General features: G+C 36.2%; 1 protein-coding gene across 1 annotated transcript in view; it reads right to left on the reverse strand.

Annotated features, from left to right (window-relative positions):
• Nucleotides 1–17,433, reverse strand: part of TDRD9 (tudor domain containing 9) — a 44,329-nt gene extending 26,896 nt beyond the window's left edge. Inside the window, exons 1-11 of the mRNA XM_054161777.1 lie at nucleotides 17,340–17,433; nucleotides 16,567–16,788; nucleotides 16,183–16,305; nucleotides 15,251–15,331; nucleotides 11,586–11,750; nucleotides 6,779–6,882; nucleotides 5,293–5,351; nucleotides 2,336–2,390; nucleotides 2,117–2,201; nucleotides 1,399–1,456; nucleotides 696–800 (exon numbers count right to left, since the gene is read on the reverse strand). Of these exons, the coding sequence (XP_054017752.1) occupies nucleotides 696–800; nucleotides 1,399–1,456; nucleotides 2,117–2,201; nucleotides 2,336–2,390; nucleotides 5,293–5,351; nucleotides 6,779–6,882; nucleotides 11,586–11,750; nucleotides 15,251–15,331; nucleotides 16,183–16,305; nucleotides 16,567–16,788; nucleotides 17,340–17,396 (1,114 nt within the window). The 5' untranslated portion in view covers nucleotides 17,397–17,433. The remainder of the gene's footprint in view (nucleotides 1–695; nucleotides 801–1,398; nucleotides 1,457–2,116; nucleotides 2,202–2,335; nucleotides 2,391–5,292; nucleotides 5,352–6,778; nucleotides 6,883–11,585; nucleotides 11,751–15,250; nucleotides 15,332–16,182; nucleotides 16,306–16,566; nucleotides 16,789–17,339) is intronic.
• Between the last annotated feature and the right edge of the window lie 563 nt (nucleotides 17,434–17,996).

The raw sequence follows: 17,996 nt of genomic DNA on the forward strand, positions 1-17,996 counted from the left end.
CATCACCAGTTTTCCCCTTCTGTCCCAGTTGAGGAGGGGAGTTCTAGAGCTGCTTGGGTAGGCATGTGGCATTCAGCCAAGGTCAACCTACTGCAGGCTGTAATTGTGAAGTCTTTGTAATGTTTAAAAAGTAGAGTATTTTTGTATCATCCTAATTTATTCTTCTGAATGGAAACTAAAAGATGTTGATATTTAAGACTACTGTCTTATTAGTAGAGCCGGTATGAAATTTTACTTAACTGTGTGCTGCAAATACTGGCAGGCTGTTGATATTTCAAATGATACAAGAGCAATAAATACACATGGAAGTTTCTTTTACTGTTGAAATTCAGAAGCACTTAATAGATACCTAGCAGTACCCACCCCCCATTTTTTAAAATGGCCAATAATACAAGAAAAGATTGCTGAGTAACAAAGAATCCCTGTAGGTTTCTATGGTTTGTGCACTTCAAGTATTTTTCAATACAAAATATTCCTCTGTAAAAATACTTGATCAAAAGAAAACATTAAGGCATAGTCATTTAATTGCATTTTAATATCCTGACAAGGTAAAGAATTACAATTTTTTATAAAATAATGGCAAAATAATTGGCAAAAATCTGTGCTTTTCACTGTTAGTAAAATGAAAAGCAACACAGAATTCTCCATGAAGGTTAGCTTCTAAAATTCCTTTCCATAACAAATTATCATCTTACCTTTTCTTTGATTACAGTTTGTTTTGGATGCCCAGCAAAGTCTCAAGCTTCGATAATTAGTTTCCTCATCACAAACCAAAGTTCTCATTAAGCAGAAATCTATCACTAAGATGAAAACAACAAAAAAAGAAGACTGCTGCAAAACAGTTTATCCTCATGGTAATGGGAAAAAATACTGGTTTATTTTGTGCTACCAGAAAAAGAAAGTTTCAATTATTTGAAAACCAAGAGAACATTAGATTTCTAAACATTCAGACTCAGGATATTACGAATACAAAAAGAACTGCAAATAGATTTTAGTATAAATACTATAAATAGAGTAAGTTACAAGTATTAAAAGGCAATAATTTCAAATTTAGATGTTCTGTACCAGAATTCTTTTAATCTAATGCAATTATTTCAAAATATAGCCAGAATGTGAATAAAAAGCTTAAGGTACTTGTGATGTGAGGTCTGATTCTGCATGTTATGGTATGTAAAGTTATCCCCCTGAAGATACCCCAATACCCCAAACACTAGCTCTAGTATTTATTTGTACATTCAGATTTAATTCTCTGTTGTAAAAGAATGAACTTGACAACTGTCAGAATTAAACTCCAACAGCAATGCTTTTTGAAATGGTGAAATACAGATATTTAGCCCAGCACAAGTAAGGAAAACATTACATATGCAGTGTGTAGAATAGAAGATTTAGATGACTTACCATATTTAACATCAGGTACTGTTACAGAGCTCTCAGCTATGTTTGTAGACAGAATAACCTGCATTTTGAAGGAAATAGAAGAGAAAAAAAAATGAATAAAGAAAAAAATATTTCTACATGAAAAGAACCAACTTGCTATGAAGAAATATAAACATAATGGCAACATACTATTTCTGCTCTAAATACTAAAAAAATGAGCAGTACAGCAGAAAACTTGTATTTTGTTCTCTTAAGGTCCAAAAGGCATAATAAAGTAGTATAGTATATGACAACATAGAGGAAAAATGGAAGTATCTTCTTATGCCTTTGTCACAACAAAACATCACCCTGTCAGCAGCGATAAAGAAAAACAAGACATTAGACAAAATGTGGAGTACAAAGCAGGTGAGATACCCCCAAACTAGGGGGACTTTGACATGCAGTGTCACCAGCACCATACTGCTGTCATGCAGTGCCAAGAATAGACACCTTATTCTGAAAGATAAAAACAATGTAATGCAGTATGTTATAATGTTTCTTTTGAGCTCTGAACAGCAGTCAAAGCAACAGCCCAGTAAGAAAGGCAATCAGTCCACATCTTGAAAAACATCAAACATGCTTTGCCCTCACATAGTGGTTTGAGTTGGCACAATTAATATTAATTTATATACATTACTATTTGCTATTATTACTCCAGCAAAAGATTTCACATGCTTAGAAATGATTCAACAGTACTTACTTTTCTGTAGCCAGGCACTGTAGGCAAAAATACATTACTTTGTTCCTCTAATGTCACACATGAGTGAAGAGGATACACTTGCCACCTGAAAATAATATATTAAGTATTTACTGATGCAAGAATATAAACATTAATTACACCTTTGTGCTTAATCATATTATGTGCTTAGAACACAAAGCTGAAGCTTAATTGAACAGAAACAGATGTGGTTAAACTTACCTCTTGTTAAACATATTTGAGAGATGCGAATGCATGTAGCTTATTTCATTCAAACCTAGGGAAGAAGAAATGAAGAGTTCTCTTTTTAGTGATCACTACCAATCCTAAAACCAATTCTCACATCTACTTAAGTTCTTAATTGACTTTCATTATTACCTCCTTTTCAACATAGATAATAAATCAGCAGAAGAGTTAAATAGTAAAGGTAGTAATGAGTCATTGAAATACTGAGTCTATTTTTCAAGAGTCATTGCGCATAATTTTAACACTTACTACAGTGGCAATATTAAATATAAAGGCCCTGTCTGAGTGGCACTATTAGCCCTTGCTTCAGTTTCATATGACTGACAATACTGACCAGATGTTCAATATCTGCTTTAAGATAAATTTGGATATTTCAGCCAAAACAAGCTGTTTCCAAAAGCAGTGCCAAGGACAAAAAAAAAATTTTAGACATTTAAAAAGATTAGCTATTTCTGCCTCAGCCATGTCTTCCACAGGATATCTCATGACTGAGCAATTTTTTGTGTCTTTCTGAATACTACCACCTTTCAGAGAGACCTCATTTACTTCTTATTGAAAGGCTTTGAATGTCTCCTTCAGGGAGACACCACAGCCTCTCTGGGCAGCCTGTTCCAGTGCTCTGTCATGCTTAATGCAAAAGGTTTTCCTTATGTTTATGTGGAAACAAGGTTGACTTGAAAATGCAACTGCAGGGGAACATGGAGTCAGAAAGACTGAAACTGGAAAATGAAGGGAAGTCACTACAGGTAAGGGAGATAACACAAGTCAGAGTTGGGAGGAGAACAGGTGAATTGAAGGAGGCAGGGGGAATGGGAAGTAGGGTGTAATCAGAGGGAAAACTGAAAGTTTCAGAGATGTCCTTCATGTGAAGCCACTACAGGGAAAAGTAATGCCATTAATACCTGAAGACCACAGCCAGGAAAGCCTACTTTACACAGCTCAGGTGAAGTAAGAGCACTTGAGATTGCAAATAACTGGCTGAATAAAAACCTAACGGCTAGCAGAATAATGAAGGGATTAACAAAGCCCTAAGAAAAATATTTTCAGGACTACAGACAAAACCATACAGACTGGGAAACAGAAACACAGTACTGCTTTTAACATTAATATATTAAAAATTGCCTGTTCATGAACTAGAGTATGTAATTAAAAGATACAGAGGAAATAAGAACACCATCATATGGTCTGTTTGGATGCAGTCTGCCAGAACTACTTGATCCCCACTAGGTATTGCTCAACTACCTCTGTACAATGCTTCCTCCCTGCCATGCATACATTTATGTAACTAAGACATCAAGGCTTAAACCCAATTTATGTTTTAAAACAATTAAAAGAAGCTTAATCCATGATTGGTAGAAGCAGACTCTGCATAACCAATATTAATAGCAATTACTAATCAGTCTAGTGATTACTTACTGATACAGCTGGCAAAACCACTTAATGGTACTCCTCAGCACAACACTACTCTTTCTGGTTGCTAATGCCTACTCAGCTTGAAATGTCAATAGCAATGTTATTTGCAGTATACAAAATGCTATATAATCGTAAGCACTCAAAAAACTTAAGCATCTCAAAATCAGCATCCTAAACATAGAGGTTATTTTTACCCAAATCTGTCTCATCTGCCTTCTTGCTAACTAAGGCCACTCTTCCACTTTTCTCCATTTCTGTCTCAAGACTGTTTGTGAAGAAAATTTCAAGAAGCATTAGCTAATACTATGTTCAAGATCGGTCTTGAACATCCGGTTGTAAACCAGACCAATGCCAAAATATGAACAAACAAAAAACTCCTCCAAACCTGAGTGTCAGCTCATTCAAAAAGACAGGTTACTAAATGCACCAAAGTAAAAGTAAGTTCAATTTTATCAATTGTAGTTATAAACTGTAGGGGATATGTAATGGGTTGGGGCAGATCCCCTCCCCACCACAGGCAGAAATAACGACTCAGACAAACTGATTGCAAAAGTAGTGGAGAGTTTAAATAGAGAGCAGTGAATGTTACAGAAAACCCAAAGCGCAGTGACAAAGATCCCAAAGCAAACCCAGAGGCATCTCATTCCCACCTGAGGGTGCATCCAAAACCCCCAGGGCTCCTTCTTCCCCCTCCCTCTGCTGGGCTAGTCTCAGCTGGCCAGGCCTGAGACTGCCCAGCCCCCTGTGGCCTTGGGCCCAATCAGGCCCATGGCCAGGAGATCTCTCCCCCAGTTACCAAGTCTCGGAGAGGGAAGGAAAGAGGAAGTGCCAGACCCCACCGCAAAATTTATAGTGGTGCAAGGGATTATGGTAGAAATACCTAATTTCCTGAGTCCACCCACTGGGATGGACTTCTGGACACAGGAAACACCCCTGTAGCAGAGGGCACCCAGCCCAAACTACGACAGGATAGCAGCACAGATTAAAAAACCCCACTCAACCAAACAAATCAAACCACAGCAAACCACTCAAGAAACTAAAACAAACAAAACACAAAACCCCAAAACCAAACAAAACCACCACCAAGGAAAAAACCCAACCAACCAGCCAACAAAAAACACTAGCTCTTCAAAGTTAAAGATAAGAAAAGATTTAGGACCAAAAGTGCAAAAGAGTAATTGTGTCCTGAAATGAAGACTTGGAAGGCTTGAGGCAGTCTGAAAGCACAAACACCAATATGAGAGGCTGGAGGCAACAGAGATAGTCTCCCTACTTCATTAATGGCAAACTGGAATGGGTTTTACAGTGACAAGGATGGAGAAATGCCTTCTAACCACCGATTTTATAAAGAGGGTAGCTCCAAGAAAGGCAGCTGTAAATGCATTTCAGGGGGCAGAGAGCACTCCCCACTGAAAGCTGCCCTGCAAGTGGAGTATATTTTTGAGCCCAAATAGACAAATCAACCTTCAAAGTTCATTAGACAACAATCAAGGAAAAAGAAAGTTAAGATGTATACTCACCTGGTAAAAACACTAGCACACTTCCCCGTTCTGATATAACGGTCAATTTTTTTTCCTCCCTAATAAGAATAAGCAATTTCATTAGTTTTACCTCAGTCTACTTTATTACCACCAGATATTTTATTCTGAAAGGACAAACAAAACTGCACATTTTTTTTATAACTTGTAATATTGAGAACTCCTGAAGAAATTCAAAACATTATTTGCAATTACACTTTCTGAAAAACAGGGTACATAAACATTGCTTTAGCATTGTCTTCCAAGATTATATCAAAACAGAAGCATTCTTATTTAGCAATGAAATAAATCAAAACTAGGTTGCCAAAGTTCTTAAAATTACAATACAGTATTCTACTGTAAAATTCTATGCAAACTTAATTCAGCAATTTTTCAAGTGTATGTAATATTCTTACATTCTAAATATATCACTAGATACCTTTAAAAAAACCCCATGTTGTATGTATAAAAAGCTAGCCATAATCAAAAACTACAGGTCACTGCAAACTTAAAGGGGGACAACTTCAATTAATGTTATGAGTCAAGAAGTTAAAATCACCATAACATAGCGTAGGATGTAATATAGATTTTTGTTGTTGCTGTAATCATTCGTGATGTAAACTTTTTTTTCAGGTGTTTGAAAACTCTACTCTCAAACTATATAATAGAAAGATTTTATTTTTTAATGAAAGGTACTTAACAATGGATGGTCATAATAGCCATTTTATTATTTGAAAGCTTAAATGCTAATACCTTGTTTTACAAAAGGTAGCTTATTAGTAAAAGGTAGTTTGACTATTCTAAACTACACTAAAATTGCCTATCTGAAGTAATCAAAAGAAAAAAGCTCAGAAGTTGCTATATATTATAAAAAAAGTTAGTGCCAAAAATTTTTATTTATGTACCTCCATGAAAACTTGTACTTCTGTGGTTCAGTTGACAATTGCTCAGGGGCACTTAAGTACAGCTTACTTGAAATTTCAAAGTTTATGTAATACTACACTAATACAAAACTGTTTTTTCATCATACATTTAGAAATTGTTAGATTAAATAGGAGAAAAATAAGGCATCCCTATACTAAATATGGACTCAGTATCAGACCAAAGTTGTAGAAGCAACTTTGTTTTCAGTTACTAAACTTACACTTAAAAAACACAGAAAATAACATAAATCAGTATTTACTTATCTCAAAAGAAAGTTAAGCATTAGCCAGTGAAAATTAATGCCTTGATAGTATTCTTTTTTCCATGGCTTACTGTATATTTTCTACTACAATACAAAATAGTAGCCCTAGTTTCATTCTTCCTATAAATAATATTCAGCTCTGGTTTGCACCAAAGTATCTAATAGTTTCCATATGACATGGCTGGCTTGAATGATGCATATAAAATGAAGTTACCAGTAAATTATAATCACAATCTGCTGCTGTTCCGTCATTAGTATAATTTCCCCAAAGAACAACTTTGCAAATATTGAACTACATCTTACTTATTGCTCTTCATCTCTAACTCATCAAATGACTCAATCAAAGACACTGCTGCTTCATACATTGCCATTGCTATCACTGGTTCCTCAACTTTTTGAGAAGGAAGCTGTGGGCAGAAGAAAGTATTAAAGTTATCACAGTATAACTGACAAAAGACTGTAGATCACCTATGTGTGTCAGTTGGTCAATTGCTTTTTGATTAAAACTGATCCAGTACAGAAGCTGTTCAAAGAAGTAATTATGCGGAGCATTTGTTACCTTCTAAACAAAATTTTCCTTCAAGCATCCCTACCATTCTAATGCTAAAGAAATACTTCTGATATTTAATTGCATAAGATAAGCACTAGCACTTACTCCACTCCCTAACATTTGCAGGACATACTCCTTATCCGTAAGTGTTAAGCACATGAGACTAATCATGACCCATGGGAACAGGATGACAAGGAGGGGAATTTGTAGAAGCAGACACGTTACTTTGCACAGGTGCTATAAGGCAGGTCTCTACCTGATTGCCAAAGAAATCATGTACCTCTCATTTAGATTGTTTTTGCATTTTACAGATCTCGTCATTTAGGTCATATTCTGTCAAGCAATTATGGTTCTATTGGACATAATATAATCATGATTCTGTCAACACTTTTTTCCTAGCGTTCTGTCACAAAACTGGGGTTTTCATATTTAAATAACGCAAGCCATCAAATCTTCAGAGTAAAGACAGGAACTTAATCATGTAGGAAGATACTTATCAACTGTCTCCATTTCACAGAGATTTGCACTTATTTTAATCAAGCATAAAATTAAGACTACATATGTAATCAAACACAGTTACGTATAAGAAAATGAGGATTCTGCACAAGTTTTTGGTAAGTAATAAAGCTAATAAAAAAGGATATAGTGATAAAGTCGGAATGCATTATATGTGTACTGATAAGAGTATCACGCATATAATGTAACCTTCACCTGTCTGAAGTGAGACAAAAATCTAGTATGACAACAAGCAAACCTATTCATCCGAGGACTACAAATTCTGTATACAAGCAGATGGTGTATTGTTTGAAAGTAAAGAATCACCTGTACCAGCTACTTAGATCACAGGGAAATAGTTACCTTCCAATGTAATACTGCTGAAAGGCAAACACGACCTCAGAACGAGAAAGGTCCTTCTAAGACTGCAAGGTGTTAAAGCAACACTGTAAAAAACTGCCCCTCACTCTGAAGTGACTCAGGTCTTGCCTAAGTTTCTAGCCATCATACATGCCAGCTTTTGATGTAAAAGAACTCTTGAAGCCAAGGGATACTTGGTTTGTCATGCTGGGGAAACTGTTGGGGACTGACAATATACCTACAGTTTTTATCAGGTTTTAAGATCAGTTGAAACAGGTATTTTGACTACTTCAATGACCAAAAGAACGAAGAGACTTTGTTGCAAAAAGACCTACCTATCTAACAAAACAAAACGAAAGTCAGAACAAAGTATTACTGCTACCTATAAACCTATTCAAGAATGTGAGATGGAGAGAGCTATTATAATCTAAAAAAACCCCAACTACTAAACCAACCAAACTAAACCCAAACAGTTTTGGCTCTAACCTGTCACTGTCCCAAGGTGCTCTTGGGAGAAAAGGCAGAGAGAGTAAAAATGCCCTTTCATTTGCTTCTTTCCCAGCTCCAGCACTGGACACAACATTGAAATTCAAGGTCCAGTGCCAAGGGAGCTTTCATCTAATCCAAAATCTCGCCTGCAAATGTATAGATTTGACTAATACAGATGTATCTAAATTAGCTATTAAAATGTAGTTATTTGTTTTTCTACTCATTTCCCCTTCTGAGGGAACACATGACAATCACAAAAGCACTACTGCTAGCACCCATTTGTGGAAACACTGATTTACACCAGTTTTCGCTATTGCAACCTCAGTCCTTGTCTTTTCAATTCTTAACAACCGATGTGTAACTTTACAACATGTCAACCCTAGGATGGATTAGTATCTGCACATTTGGTTTCTGAAAATATTGAGAAAAATTTCCTACTTTCTTCTGGGTAAATGATAGCTTGGATAATCAAGTGATCTGTAAATTCTTGGTAATATTCTTTCCACTTTTGTGACCCCCTTGAATCAAATAGCCAGGCAGACCTTTCAAGCGTACAACTCTGTCAATCCCAGTGCTTCTTAATTGCATTTCACACCCACTATAATGTTTTTCCAATGAAGCCTGACTAGTCCATGAGAAAGTACAGACAAGCAGCAGTGCTTTTCTCCCCCCAGTACATGTGATATTGTAAGGAATTTATCTTTTCTGTGCTTTAACAGAATTTTTTTGTGTTTTTATCTCTGCTTAACTCTTAAATCTCTCTTTTCAATTTTGTTATCAATTGTACCTTTAGTATTCCTTAATACAAGGCTGCTCCTATTAAAAAGTAACCATGTGATAAAAGGCAAATCCAAAAGCCCCATCAGAGCTGACTGAAACAACACAACACAATTGAAACAGCTTTTGACAGGAGTTTGCTACTTTTCATAAGGACTCTGACTTCAGTTCCAGGATGTGAAGGAATTTTTGTATTTGCAAGCCAAAAATGGGACTCTTCTTTTTGCCTTAGGTATGAAGTAGAAATATGTGATTTCACAGATTTAGTGCCAAAGACTAACACCCCCTAACTGGTTACATTTTAAATCTGCTCACAGAATTAACTATACAGTTAATTTTCAATTAATATCTCCAATACTGCATTACAGTAATAGGTAACCATTTACACAGAGTTTTGTGTTTGTCTATAGATACAGCTTTCTTGCATTTTTAATCAACACCTGTCTCTCACTGATTCTTTGGGGCTTAGAGGGTATAAAAAGTACAGACTGTTTGCCTTTTTTTTTTTTAGCTTCTGTATTTTTGTGAATTTTACAGGCTTTTATTGGCAAAAAAAAAAACTAAAGCCTGAAGCCTGTATCTCAGGCAGTTATCTCACTGATTTTGATTTGAGCATGATGAAAGATGTGCCTCTACTTCCATATGGCAGTGTTAACTCATTAACTGCCTTAACATTCAGGCTTTCCTTTCATTTTTGTTTATGTGTTACACAATCTTCTTTGACCTTCCATGCTTTTAAGTATTTTTTAAAATAAAGCTACTATTCAGAGAACATCTCAACACATAGGACTGTAACAAATATGATGCAAGACCAAACATCACTGCTTTCTAATTCAACATCTTCTCTTTTCCCCATATATTAAAGAAAAAGACAACAAAACAAAAACACTTCAGGGGCACTTATGTGCTTCTATTATTGCCCCAAGGTAAAAGTAACTGCTTGGACAACCAGAGTCTTCTCCTACTGAATAACAGAATGGCTATGATTAGGACAATGCAACATAAAGAAATAGATAAAAACAACATAAAAGTATAAAAACAAAGCTAAATGCTCATATACACAGAGAAAAGAAAATACAAAAAGGCATAAGCACTGAAAGCAGTTCCCTTTGTTCTGTGATCTCCAAGGTGAAAGGTGTGGCAGCTGACATTCAGCTCAAAGCACTGATATGACAAATGCAGCTTGACTGAAGTAGACTTCTCACTGAATTTCTTAGTAATCTTTTTGTTGTCACCTATCACCAAAAGTTTCTTTTAAAAAAATCGTATCTTATATAATCTGCTCTCTGTTATCCCTCTGAGCTGACATACCAAAGTATGAAAACTGACAGGTCAACTGTTGTATGCATTTGAAAGAACTTCAGTGGCTGACAACTTTTTATTTTAGCTTGCCTGTGTTGAGGCCTAACCAACGCTGTGCTGTGTACAGCATTAGCAGTTGTTTTATTCCGAGTTTCCCACAAACTACCTGTTTCTTTTATTCCTCTCATTCAGTTTTGGCAGAATTCATAGGTGAAAGCTAAATAATAAGATTATGTTCCTGATTTTCTTCACGGACTTAACATTACAACAGTGTTCTGAATTATCAAAACTGACCAACAATTAGTCTCATGCCTCTGTTATTTTTAGAATGCTGGTCACTATTAAGGCCTGAGTGTATTTGTTCTACTTTGTTTACATTGCCTTGGATGGTAATATTGGAGGAGCTCAGGCACTCAAGTCAATTCTCACACAGTTGTGTAAATTCAACTTCTACTGAAAAAAACACAGATAAATTTGAACTTACTTATCCATTCCTTATCCATTGACTATGCAGATACATGCTGTACAATAGTATGTCAGGAGCTCTACAAAAAACATACTGCACAGTTTGTAAGACAAGAATTGACAAAGCAAATGAGTCTTCAGACTTCATTGCCCTCCTTAGGCATTAGAGCAGCAATTCTTCAGTGCAGCCATAATGGCTCTTAAGTGGCTGACAAAGATTTGGTGAATATCTAACATATTTAGTAACTCAAAATTACATATTTGCCACAATTGCCTATGTGGCTACTCCTGAGGCTCTTTCAGCCTCTCATGTATAACAGCAACACAAAGTAACCCAGGAAATATTCCCTGAGTTGGTAATCAAAGAGATGTATAAACCCTCATGTTACTTTCTGCACAGACTTTTACATTGTTCATCTTACATACAAACTACCAAAGAAAATGTCACATACTACTTAGATTCCCGGCCCTTTACATTCCATTTCTATTACATAAAAAAAAAACAAAAAAAAACCAACAAGGCTGCTGGTAAGGAGACTGTTTTATCATCATATATTAATTCTTTTCTAGAACAGTAATGTATAATCGGTTATTTGTAACTTTATTACTCAGCTTTCAATTGTCTATTTCTTTCTTAGTATAGGAACAGAAATACAGTTATATTTTCCATACCTTGAAATGAACAATGTGTTTCAAATCATCAAGATAATATTCTTCAATTGTGTAAGGTTTGCCTTCCACCTTAAATACATAGGCTGGATTCAGACCATTAGAAAGGGGAAGCGCAAAGTAATCAGCAAATTCTTTACAGTTGATGGAAGCTGACATCAGTATTACCTGTTAAAAAATTGCAAAATAGATGTAAAACATTATTTTTAACAGAAAATGCCACACTATTTTGAAATTTCCACTTTATGCTAAAATGATCTAATTTTGATTTCTACAGGTATGTAGCCTATGCACATTTAAGACAAATCTTAAGATTGCCTATGCAGCATGTGGCAAAAGGTAAGCGCTTGTATGAGTACATTTGAGGCTAGATGTCAAAGGCAGACAACATGAAAAACTTTCCTGTGGTAAAAGCTCAAGCTGCAAATATATCATACTCTTCTTTTGAGTACTATGTAGCTTGAGGAAGTATACCAAGTATTTTCAACTGTTCTACTGAAGAGTTAAATTAGACAGTGCCTTTAAGTCTATCAAGATGAGCTTACTCCTATAAGAGCAGTAACTGTATTGATAAAAAGCCTTAAAAACATTACTATGATGATTTTGAAATATGTCAGTAAGTTTTTCCTCTCAGTTTCAATTAACTTCTGCAACTTAAAACTCAAGGATCACACCGAGATCCTCACTCTGCTGATTCTGCCAATACTCCTGACCTGTATTTATCTAAACAGAAGGAAAGAAATTGTATTTGCTCCACGATGACATCTTTACTTTCATTTACTAGGAAATTCAGAACTTACAGCTTTGCTGTTTTCTCCCTGGTTATACAACATGATACATGCAGAATAAGGCAAAGAGGAATGACGTAACTTAGTGGCGATGACTATTTATCCTGTAACACCTCTATTTGGAATTTATTCCCACCACTTAGCACAGCCAGCTAGAAAAACACAGCTTCAGCTTGAAAAAGAATGAAGAGCCAAGGAGTTACAATGAACTGTGTCATGTTCAGCTTCTTTATCATCAGGTTCCTCAACCACGCTAAGCAATAAACCAGGATATGGTCTGTCTTCTGTTGCTGTTCTAACACATTGCATAAATCTAAAAGTAGAATGACATAAAGACATCAACACTCAAGACAAAGATGCAGTGAAATAGAGTGTCCTCTCAATGAAGTGATAGGTGGGCAAGCTAATGATGTGAGCATTGCACCGATGTGCTCACCTCCAAAGCCCATCTGAAGGAATACATGGAGAAGACAGATTAAGTCAGATTAAGACAGATTAAGTCAGATTAGCCTGGAGAAGAGAAGGATCAGAGGTGACCTCATTGCCCTCTACAACTACCTGAAAGGTGGTTGTAGACAGGAAGGGATTGGTCTCTTCTCCCAGGCAACCAGCACCAGAACAAGGGGACACAGTCTCAAGCTGTGCCAGGGGAGGTTTAGACTCGAGGTGAGGAAAAAGTTCTTCACCAAGAGAGTCATTCGTCATTGGAATGGGCTGCCCAGGGAGGTGGTGGAGTCGCCGTCCCTGGAGGTGTTCAAGGGGAGATTGGACGTGGCACTTGGTGCCATGGTCTAGTTGTGAGGTCTGTTGGAACAGGTTGGACTTGATGATCCTTGGGGTCTCTTCCAACCTTAGTTACTGTGATACTGTATTTCATCTGATCCTGAAAAGAGGGGAGGGGTAGGAAGGGAAATCTGAAGGGACGTAATTCTCCAAATATTATACAAAACCTGTTTCACTACAGCATGAACTGCCTCATGGCTCACCTATGCTAGGAAAATAGGCTAACCCTGCTTGTATGCTACTGAAACAAAATCCCATCTAAATTATCATATTTGCAGTTAGAGGCAAGGAATATTAAATTACCTCTTCTAGACAATCTTCATAATTTCCAGGCCATAATGTACACAGAGTCCTTCCACACTGGAAGGAAAAACCATAGGTTCCTAACAGTGTGTCTGAATGGTCACATCCTATAAAAAATGTGCTCTACTCCTGAATCAAAAATTCAGCAAGCGTGTATGACCAATATAGCAGAGGAACACAGTGTAATCAAAGTAGACAGCTCTTCAAGATGAAGCAGTTGAAAACCACTTGTGCAGTGTGGATATGTCTAAAGCCCCACTAGATAATACCAAAAATATGTACAGTAACAACTTCTTGCCTTGTCCTTGAATAGCAATTTGCTAGAACTTGGAAATGTTACTATTCTTATCCTGTTTGGTCCAACCAAATACAGCCATTCTTAAAATCACAGGTTTTCTGTGACTGTAGCAGCAAGTCTATATCATCAAGATCAACCATACAACAGTCAATCATGTCTGCACTGGAATCTGTTTCATCAGTATAGAGGAGATGGGAACAGAACTGTGCAATTTCTAAATTAATTTACCACATGAACAAAGCTCCCTTCCCTTATGGTTTTTCAGAAGGGGATGAAAATTGATGGAGGTGTAGACACTGGGCTTGGTGTACAGATTTAAACAGAATTATCTGTTCTGCTGATAAAACATCATAAAACAAAATACTCAAAGAGAAACTCACTCCTCTTTCAGATGTAACACTGCCTCAGATTTATACTATATGAAACCATCATATGAAGAAAAAACTGCAGAGAAGGATACAAAGCAGATAATGTCTTCCAGTGACAATTTTGAGAGATCTAATCAGAATAATAGAAAAACAAAACAAAACTTTCAGGAACCTATAAAAGAATTTTAATTTTTTGTTTCTTGGTTGGGTTTTTTTGTGGGTTTTTTTTGTTTAACAGAAATGACAGGACCTGTATGGATTCTTGAAACTGATGCCAAACAGATAATCAGCATCATGGATAAAATCTTACCAAAATGATTATCATCAGATTATTTGGTATTCTCAGTAGGCAAAGCCAAGAAAGCCTGAATAGTTTCACAGTACTGTGTCTGAATTTAAGTACAAGTGGCCTTCTTATCAGCAAGAAAAGGGAGGAAAAGATGTGAAGTTTACAGTCGGGACCTATGCCAACTGGAAGGGTACTTTCAGTGAGAACATGCTAGGAAGATCTAAAGACTAAGTTATCTGAGTTTGAATCAATGTGGTTGACTGTAGGGAAGAACACAGATTACCTTCTAATAGCAACAAAATCAGTCATCATAGACTCAAGTTATGTCTGCTTTGACTAGAAACAGTTCACACTAATCAAACAATTAACTGAAGCACTTAGAGAGTCTCAAAGTTTCAGCAGTCCCAAACAGCTGCACAAAAATATACTGTCAGCCTTACTCTATCAATTGCATTTAATTTTGTACCACTCAAGAGTTCATTACCTAGAGACCACTATGACTAAGTATGTCATGCTTAACCAAGGATAAGCACTGCCCTCAATACACAATATGTAATTCTAGTCAAATATCCATCTCACATTTTTTAGCCCTAAGCAGACTTTAGAAACTAATGCGTTTTAACATGAGGGAAAAAACATCTCTCAGAACACATTATAGCAGCCAGGAAAAGAATGCCCTGTAGCTTACTTGCTTATGAGGAATGGCAAACCAAGTAATATTTTAGTAAAAGTAATGCCACATGTATGGCCAGTTCTTTAAAACATGCTCTTTCTAGATCAAAAACACATAAAAAATTATTCTTGCATTAAAAAAGTACCAGAATATACTTTGAACTTACCTTTACAGACTGTGGATTTGCATGCAACAGTTTACGAATCACCAAGAGCAAGAAATCCATTTCTTCAGTACGCTCATGCACCTGAAGACATTATCCACAATTTCAATTTCATTAATGCATGTATTCATCCTTTGCTATTCAGTTTAATGTTGTGGTTTTATAACTTGGAACAACAATACATTTTCTGCATTTTCACAGAAGAAAACACAGCCAACCTACCACCCAACACCACCTAATCAACTAAACCATGGCACCAAGCACCCCATCCATTCTCTTCTTAAACACCTCCAGTGATGGTGACTCCACCACTCCCTGGGCAGCACATTCCAATGGACAATCACTCTTTCTGTGAAGAACTTTTACATTCACGGTTCCACATCTGCTCAGCACTGAATACTGCTTATCACAAAAATAAGCATATGAACATGTAAAAATACACAAATTACAAAAAAACCTACAAGTCTTTTTTCTTCAGCTTTTTAGTGAAGTAGCAGCAGTAATGAACCCACATGAGTAGATTGTTAATCTTGGACAGAAGACAGCTAATTTTCAAAGGCTATTTTATTTTTCAGGACATCCCTGAAGAATGAAGTCTTTTCTAAGGCCAGTAATAGCCAAGTAAGTAAAAACTAGCTGCTTCTTCCCAGTAAGGCCTAGACAGATATATTTTTGAAATCCACATGGTGTAACTCACAAAACCTGTTGAGACACACACAAAAACTAAGCAGTCTCAAAAACACTCCCCAAACTTTCAGCTCTAAATTTTGTTCCTTAAAGGATCACTGGACCAAGCCTATTTCAAGAAATTTTAGCTTAGATGACTTACACAAAGCATCTTTACAAGAAAGACGTGCGCGTTTTTCTTTCTCTAGCATGACAAAGAGAAGAAAGTTTTATGAATATAATATTGAAACTTATTTCCACCAACTTACTTCATCAATGAAAATGTGCGTGAATTCAGCTAGGCTTCTGGCAAAAACTATTTTCTGAAGAAGAACTCCAGTTGTCACATACAACAACCTTGTATCCTTTGTGGAAACGTTCTCCAAACCTACCTAATACATTAAGAAAACTGTTATAGATGGGAACACATTAAATATAACTACAGGGAGATGCATCTGAAAACTCCAAAATAAAATATAGTGTAAACCCATCAAAAATTATTCACTCAGACCTGTAAAAGCTTCTGTACAAACATGTTCCTAAAGCCCAGAGATGTCATTTGTTCAGCACACTAGATACACTTGAAAGTCATCAAGTAAGAAGATACAGTACTTTAATATATTTTTTTAATACCATTTAAAATTTTCTTATACCTGGTATCCTACAAATCCACCCAGCATCCAGGATCGCTCCTTGCTAATCCACCTGGCAATGCTGCTGGCACCAATTTTCCGAGGCTGGGCAACAGCGATGTTGCAGTAGATAGAACGCTGAATACAGTCATCCAAAACATACTGTGGAATCTGCGTGCTCTTACCACTGCCAGTTGCTCCTTGTACAATTGTAACTGAATTACTTTCTATCAGAGACACTATCTGAAACAATTTTTCAAGAAAACTCATAAGTCTGCAGAACAACTCAAACCAGATTTCAAATGGATTTGAAATAACAATAGCTTATAGTCCACATATCAAACCTCTGTAAAACACTGCTACATCATCTCCTAAGCATCTGTAGATAACTGGACTCCTAAAACACATTACAACATCACAGAAAAGAACATAGGCATGCACTTCCTCACGTATTCTACATAAATACCTGTAAAGAGAAAGTATAAAAGTACTGTTTCTTTCTCTAAGATTTTTTTTATACAATGGTTTTGCATAATAAACACAGGTTTTGGACCATGCTTAAAACAGGAACAGAAGTTTCCTTCTGAAAAAAAAAAAACCAAAAAACACAAAGAAACAACAAACCACAAACAAAACCAACAACAAACCAACCAATAAAAAAACCCCAACCCAAACAAAAAAAACCACACACATTGAAAAACCGACCCAAAACAAAACAAACAAAACCACACAAAGTACAAAACAAAATATTTTCAGCTTTGTTCCCTAATGAGATAAAAGTGCAACAGAATTACCTCTTGCCTGTGTTTGGCTATAGGCATATCCACACATTTAGGGCAAGTTATTGGCATAGAAGTATAATCACTTGATTCACACTGAGACAACACAGTATCTAGGCATAAAAATAAGTAAGTTATTTCAACAGAGAAAGGGAAAGACCAGCAGAAGAACATGATCACAGTATTTGAAATCTAGCTTTTCTCAAATTTGAGCCACATACTTATGAGTATTAATACAATGAATACCTTTTAATACTAGTAGACTGAAGAAATTTTCTGTGTTTGTGCAGCTGCTTTCCTACTGACAACAGCTTTGAAAAACATTGCTTCTGCATATAAGCTACTGTCAGTGTCAAGGACATACACAATTCTGGATACAAATTCTCTGGGTTAAGCAACAGTATTTTTGCACTATTTGCATTACAACTGCCAAATCTACTCGTTCCCAAGAAGTTTTTCAACAATACTGAAAAGATGTGCTGTATTCAAGCATCCATGGGTTGTTTCTTTCAAAAGTCTATTGTACAAAGTAAGTAACCTATAATTTGATGGGAAGACCAGTTTTCTACCACTTGGCAATTACAAGTCTGGCAAGTATCATGATGACCTTCCAATATGATACTAGACTCTGCAGTCTTGTGGAAGGATTTAGTCACTATTACAACTGGGTAA

Source organism: Dryobates pubescens, chromosome 5, assembly GCF_014839835.1.
Source record: "Dryobates pubescens isolate bDryPub1 chromosome 5, bDryPub1.pri, whole genome shotgun sequence".
NCBI lineage: Eukaryota > Metazoa > Chordata > Aves > Piciformes > Picidae > Dryobates > Dryobates pubescens.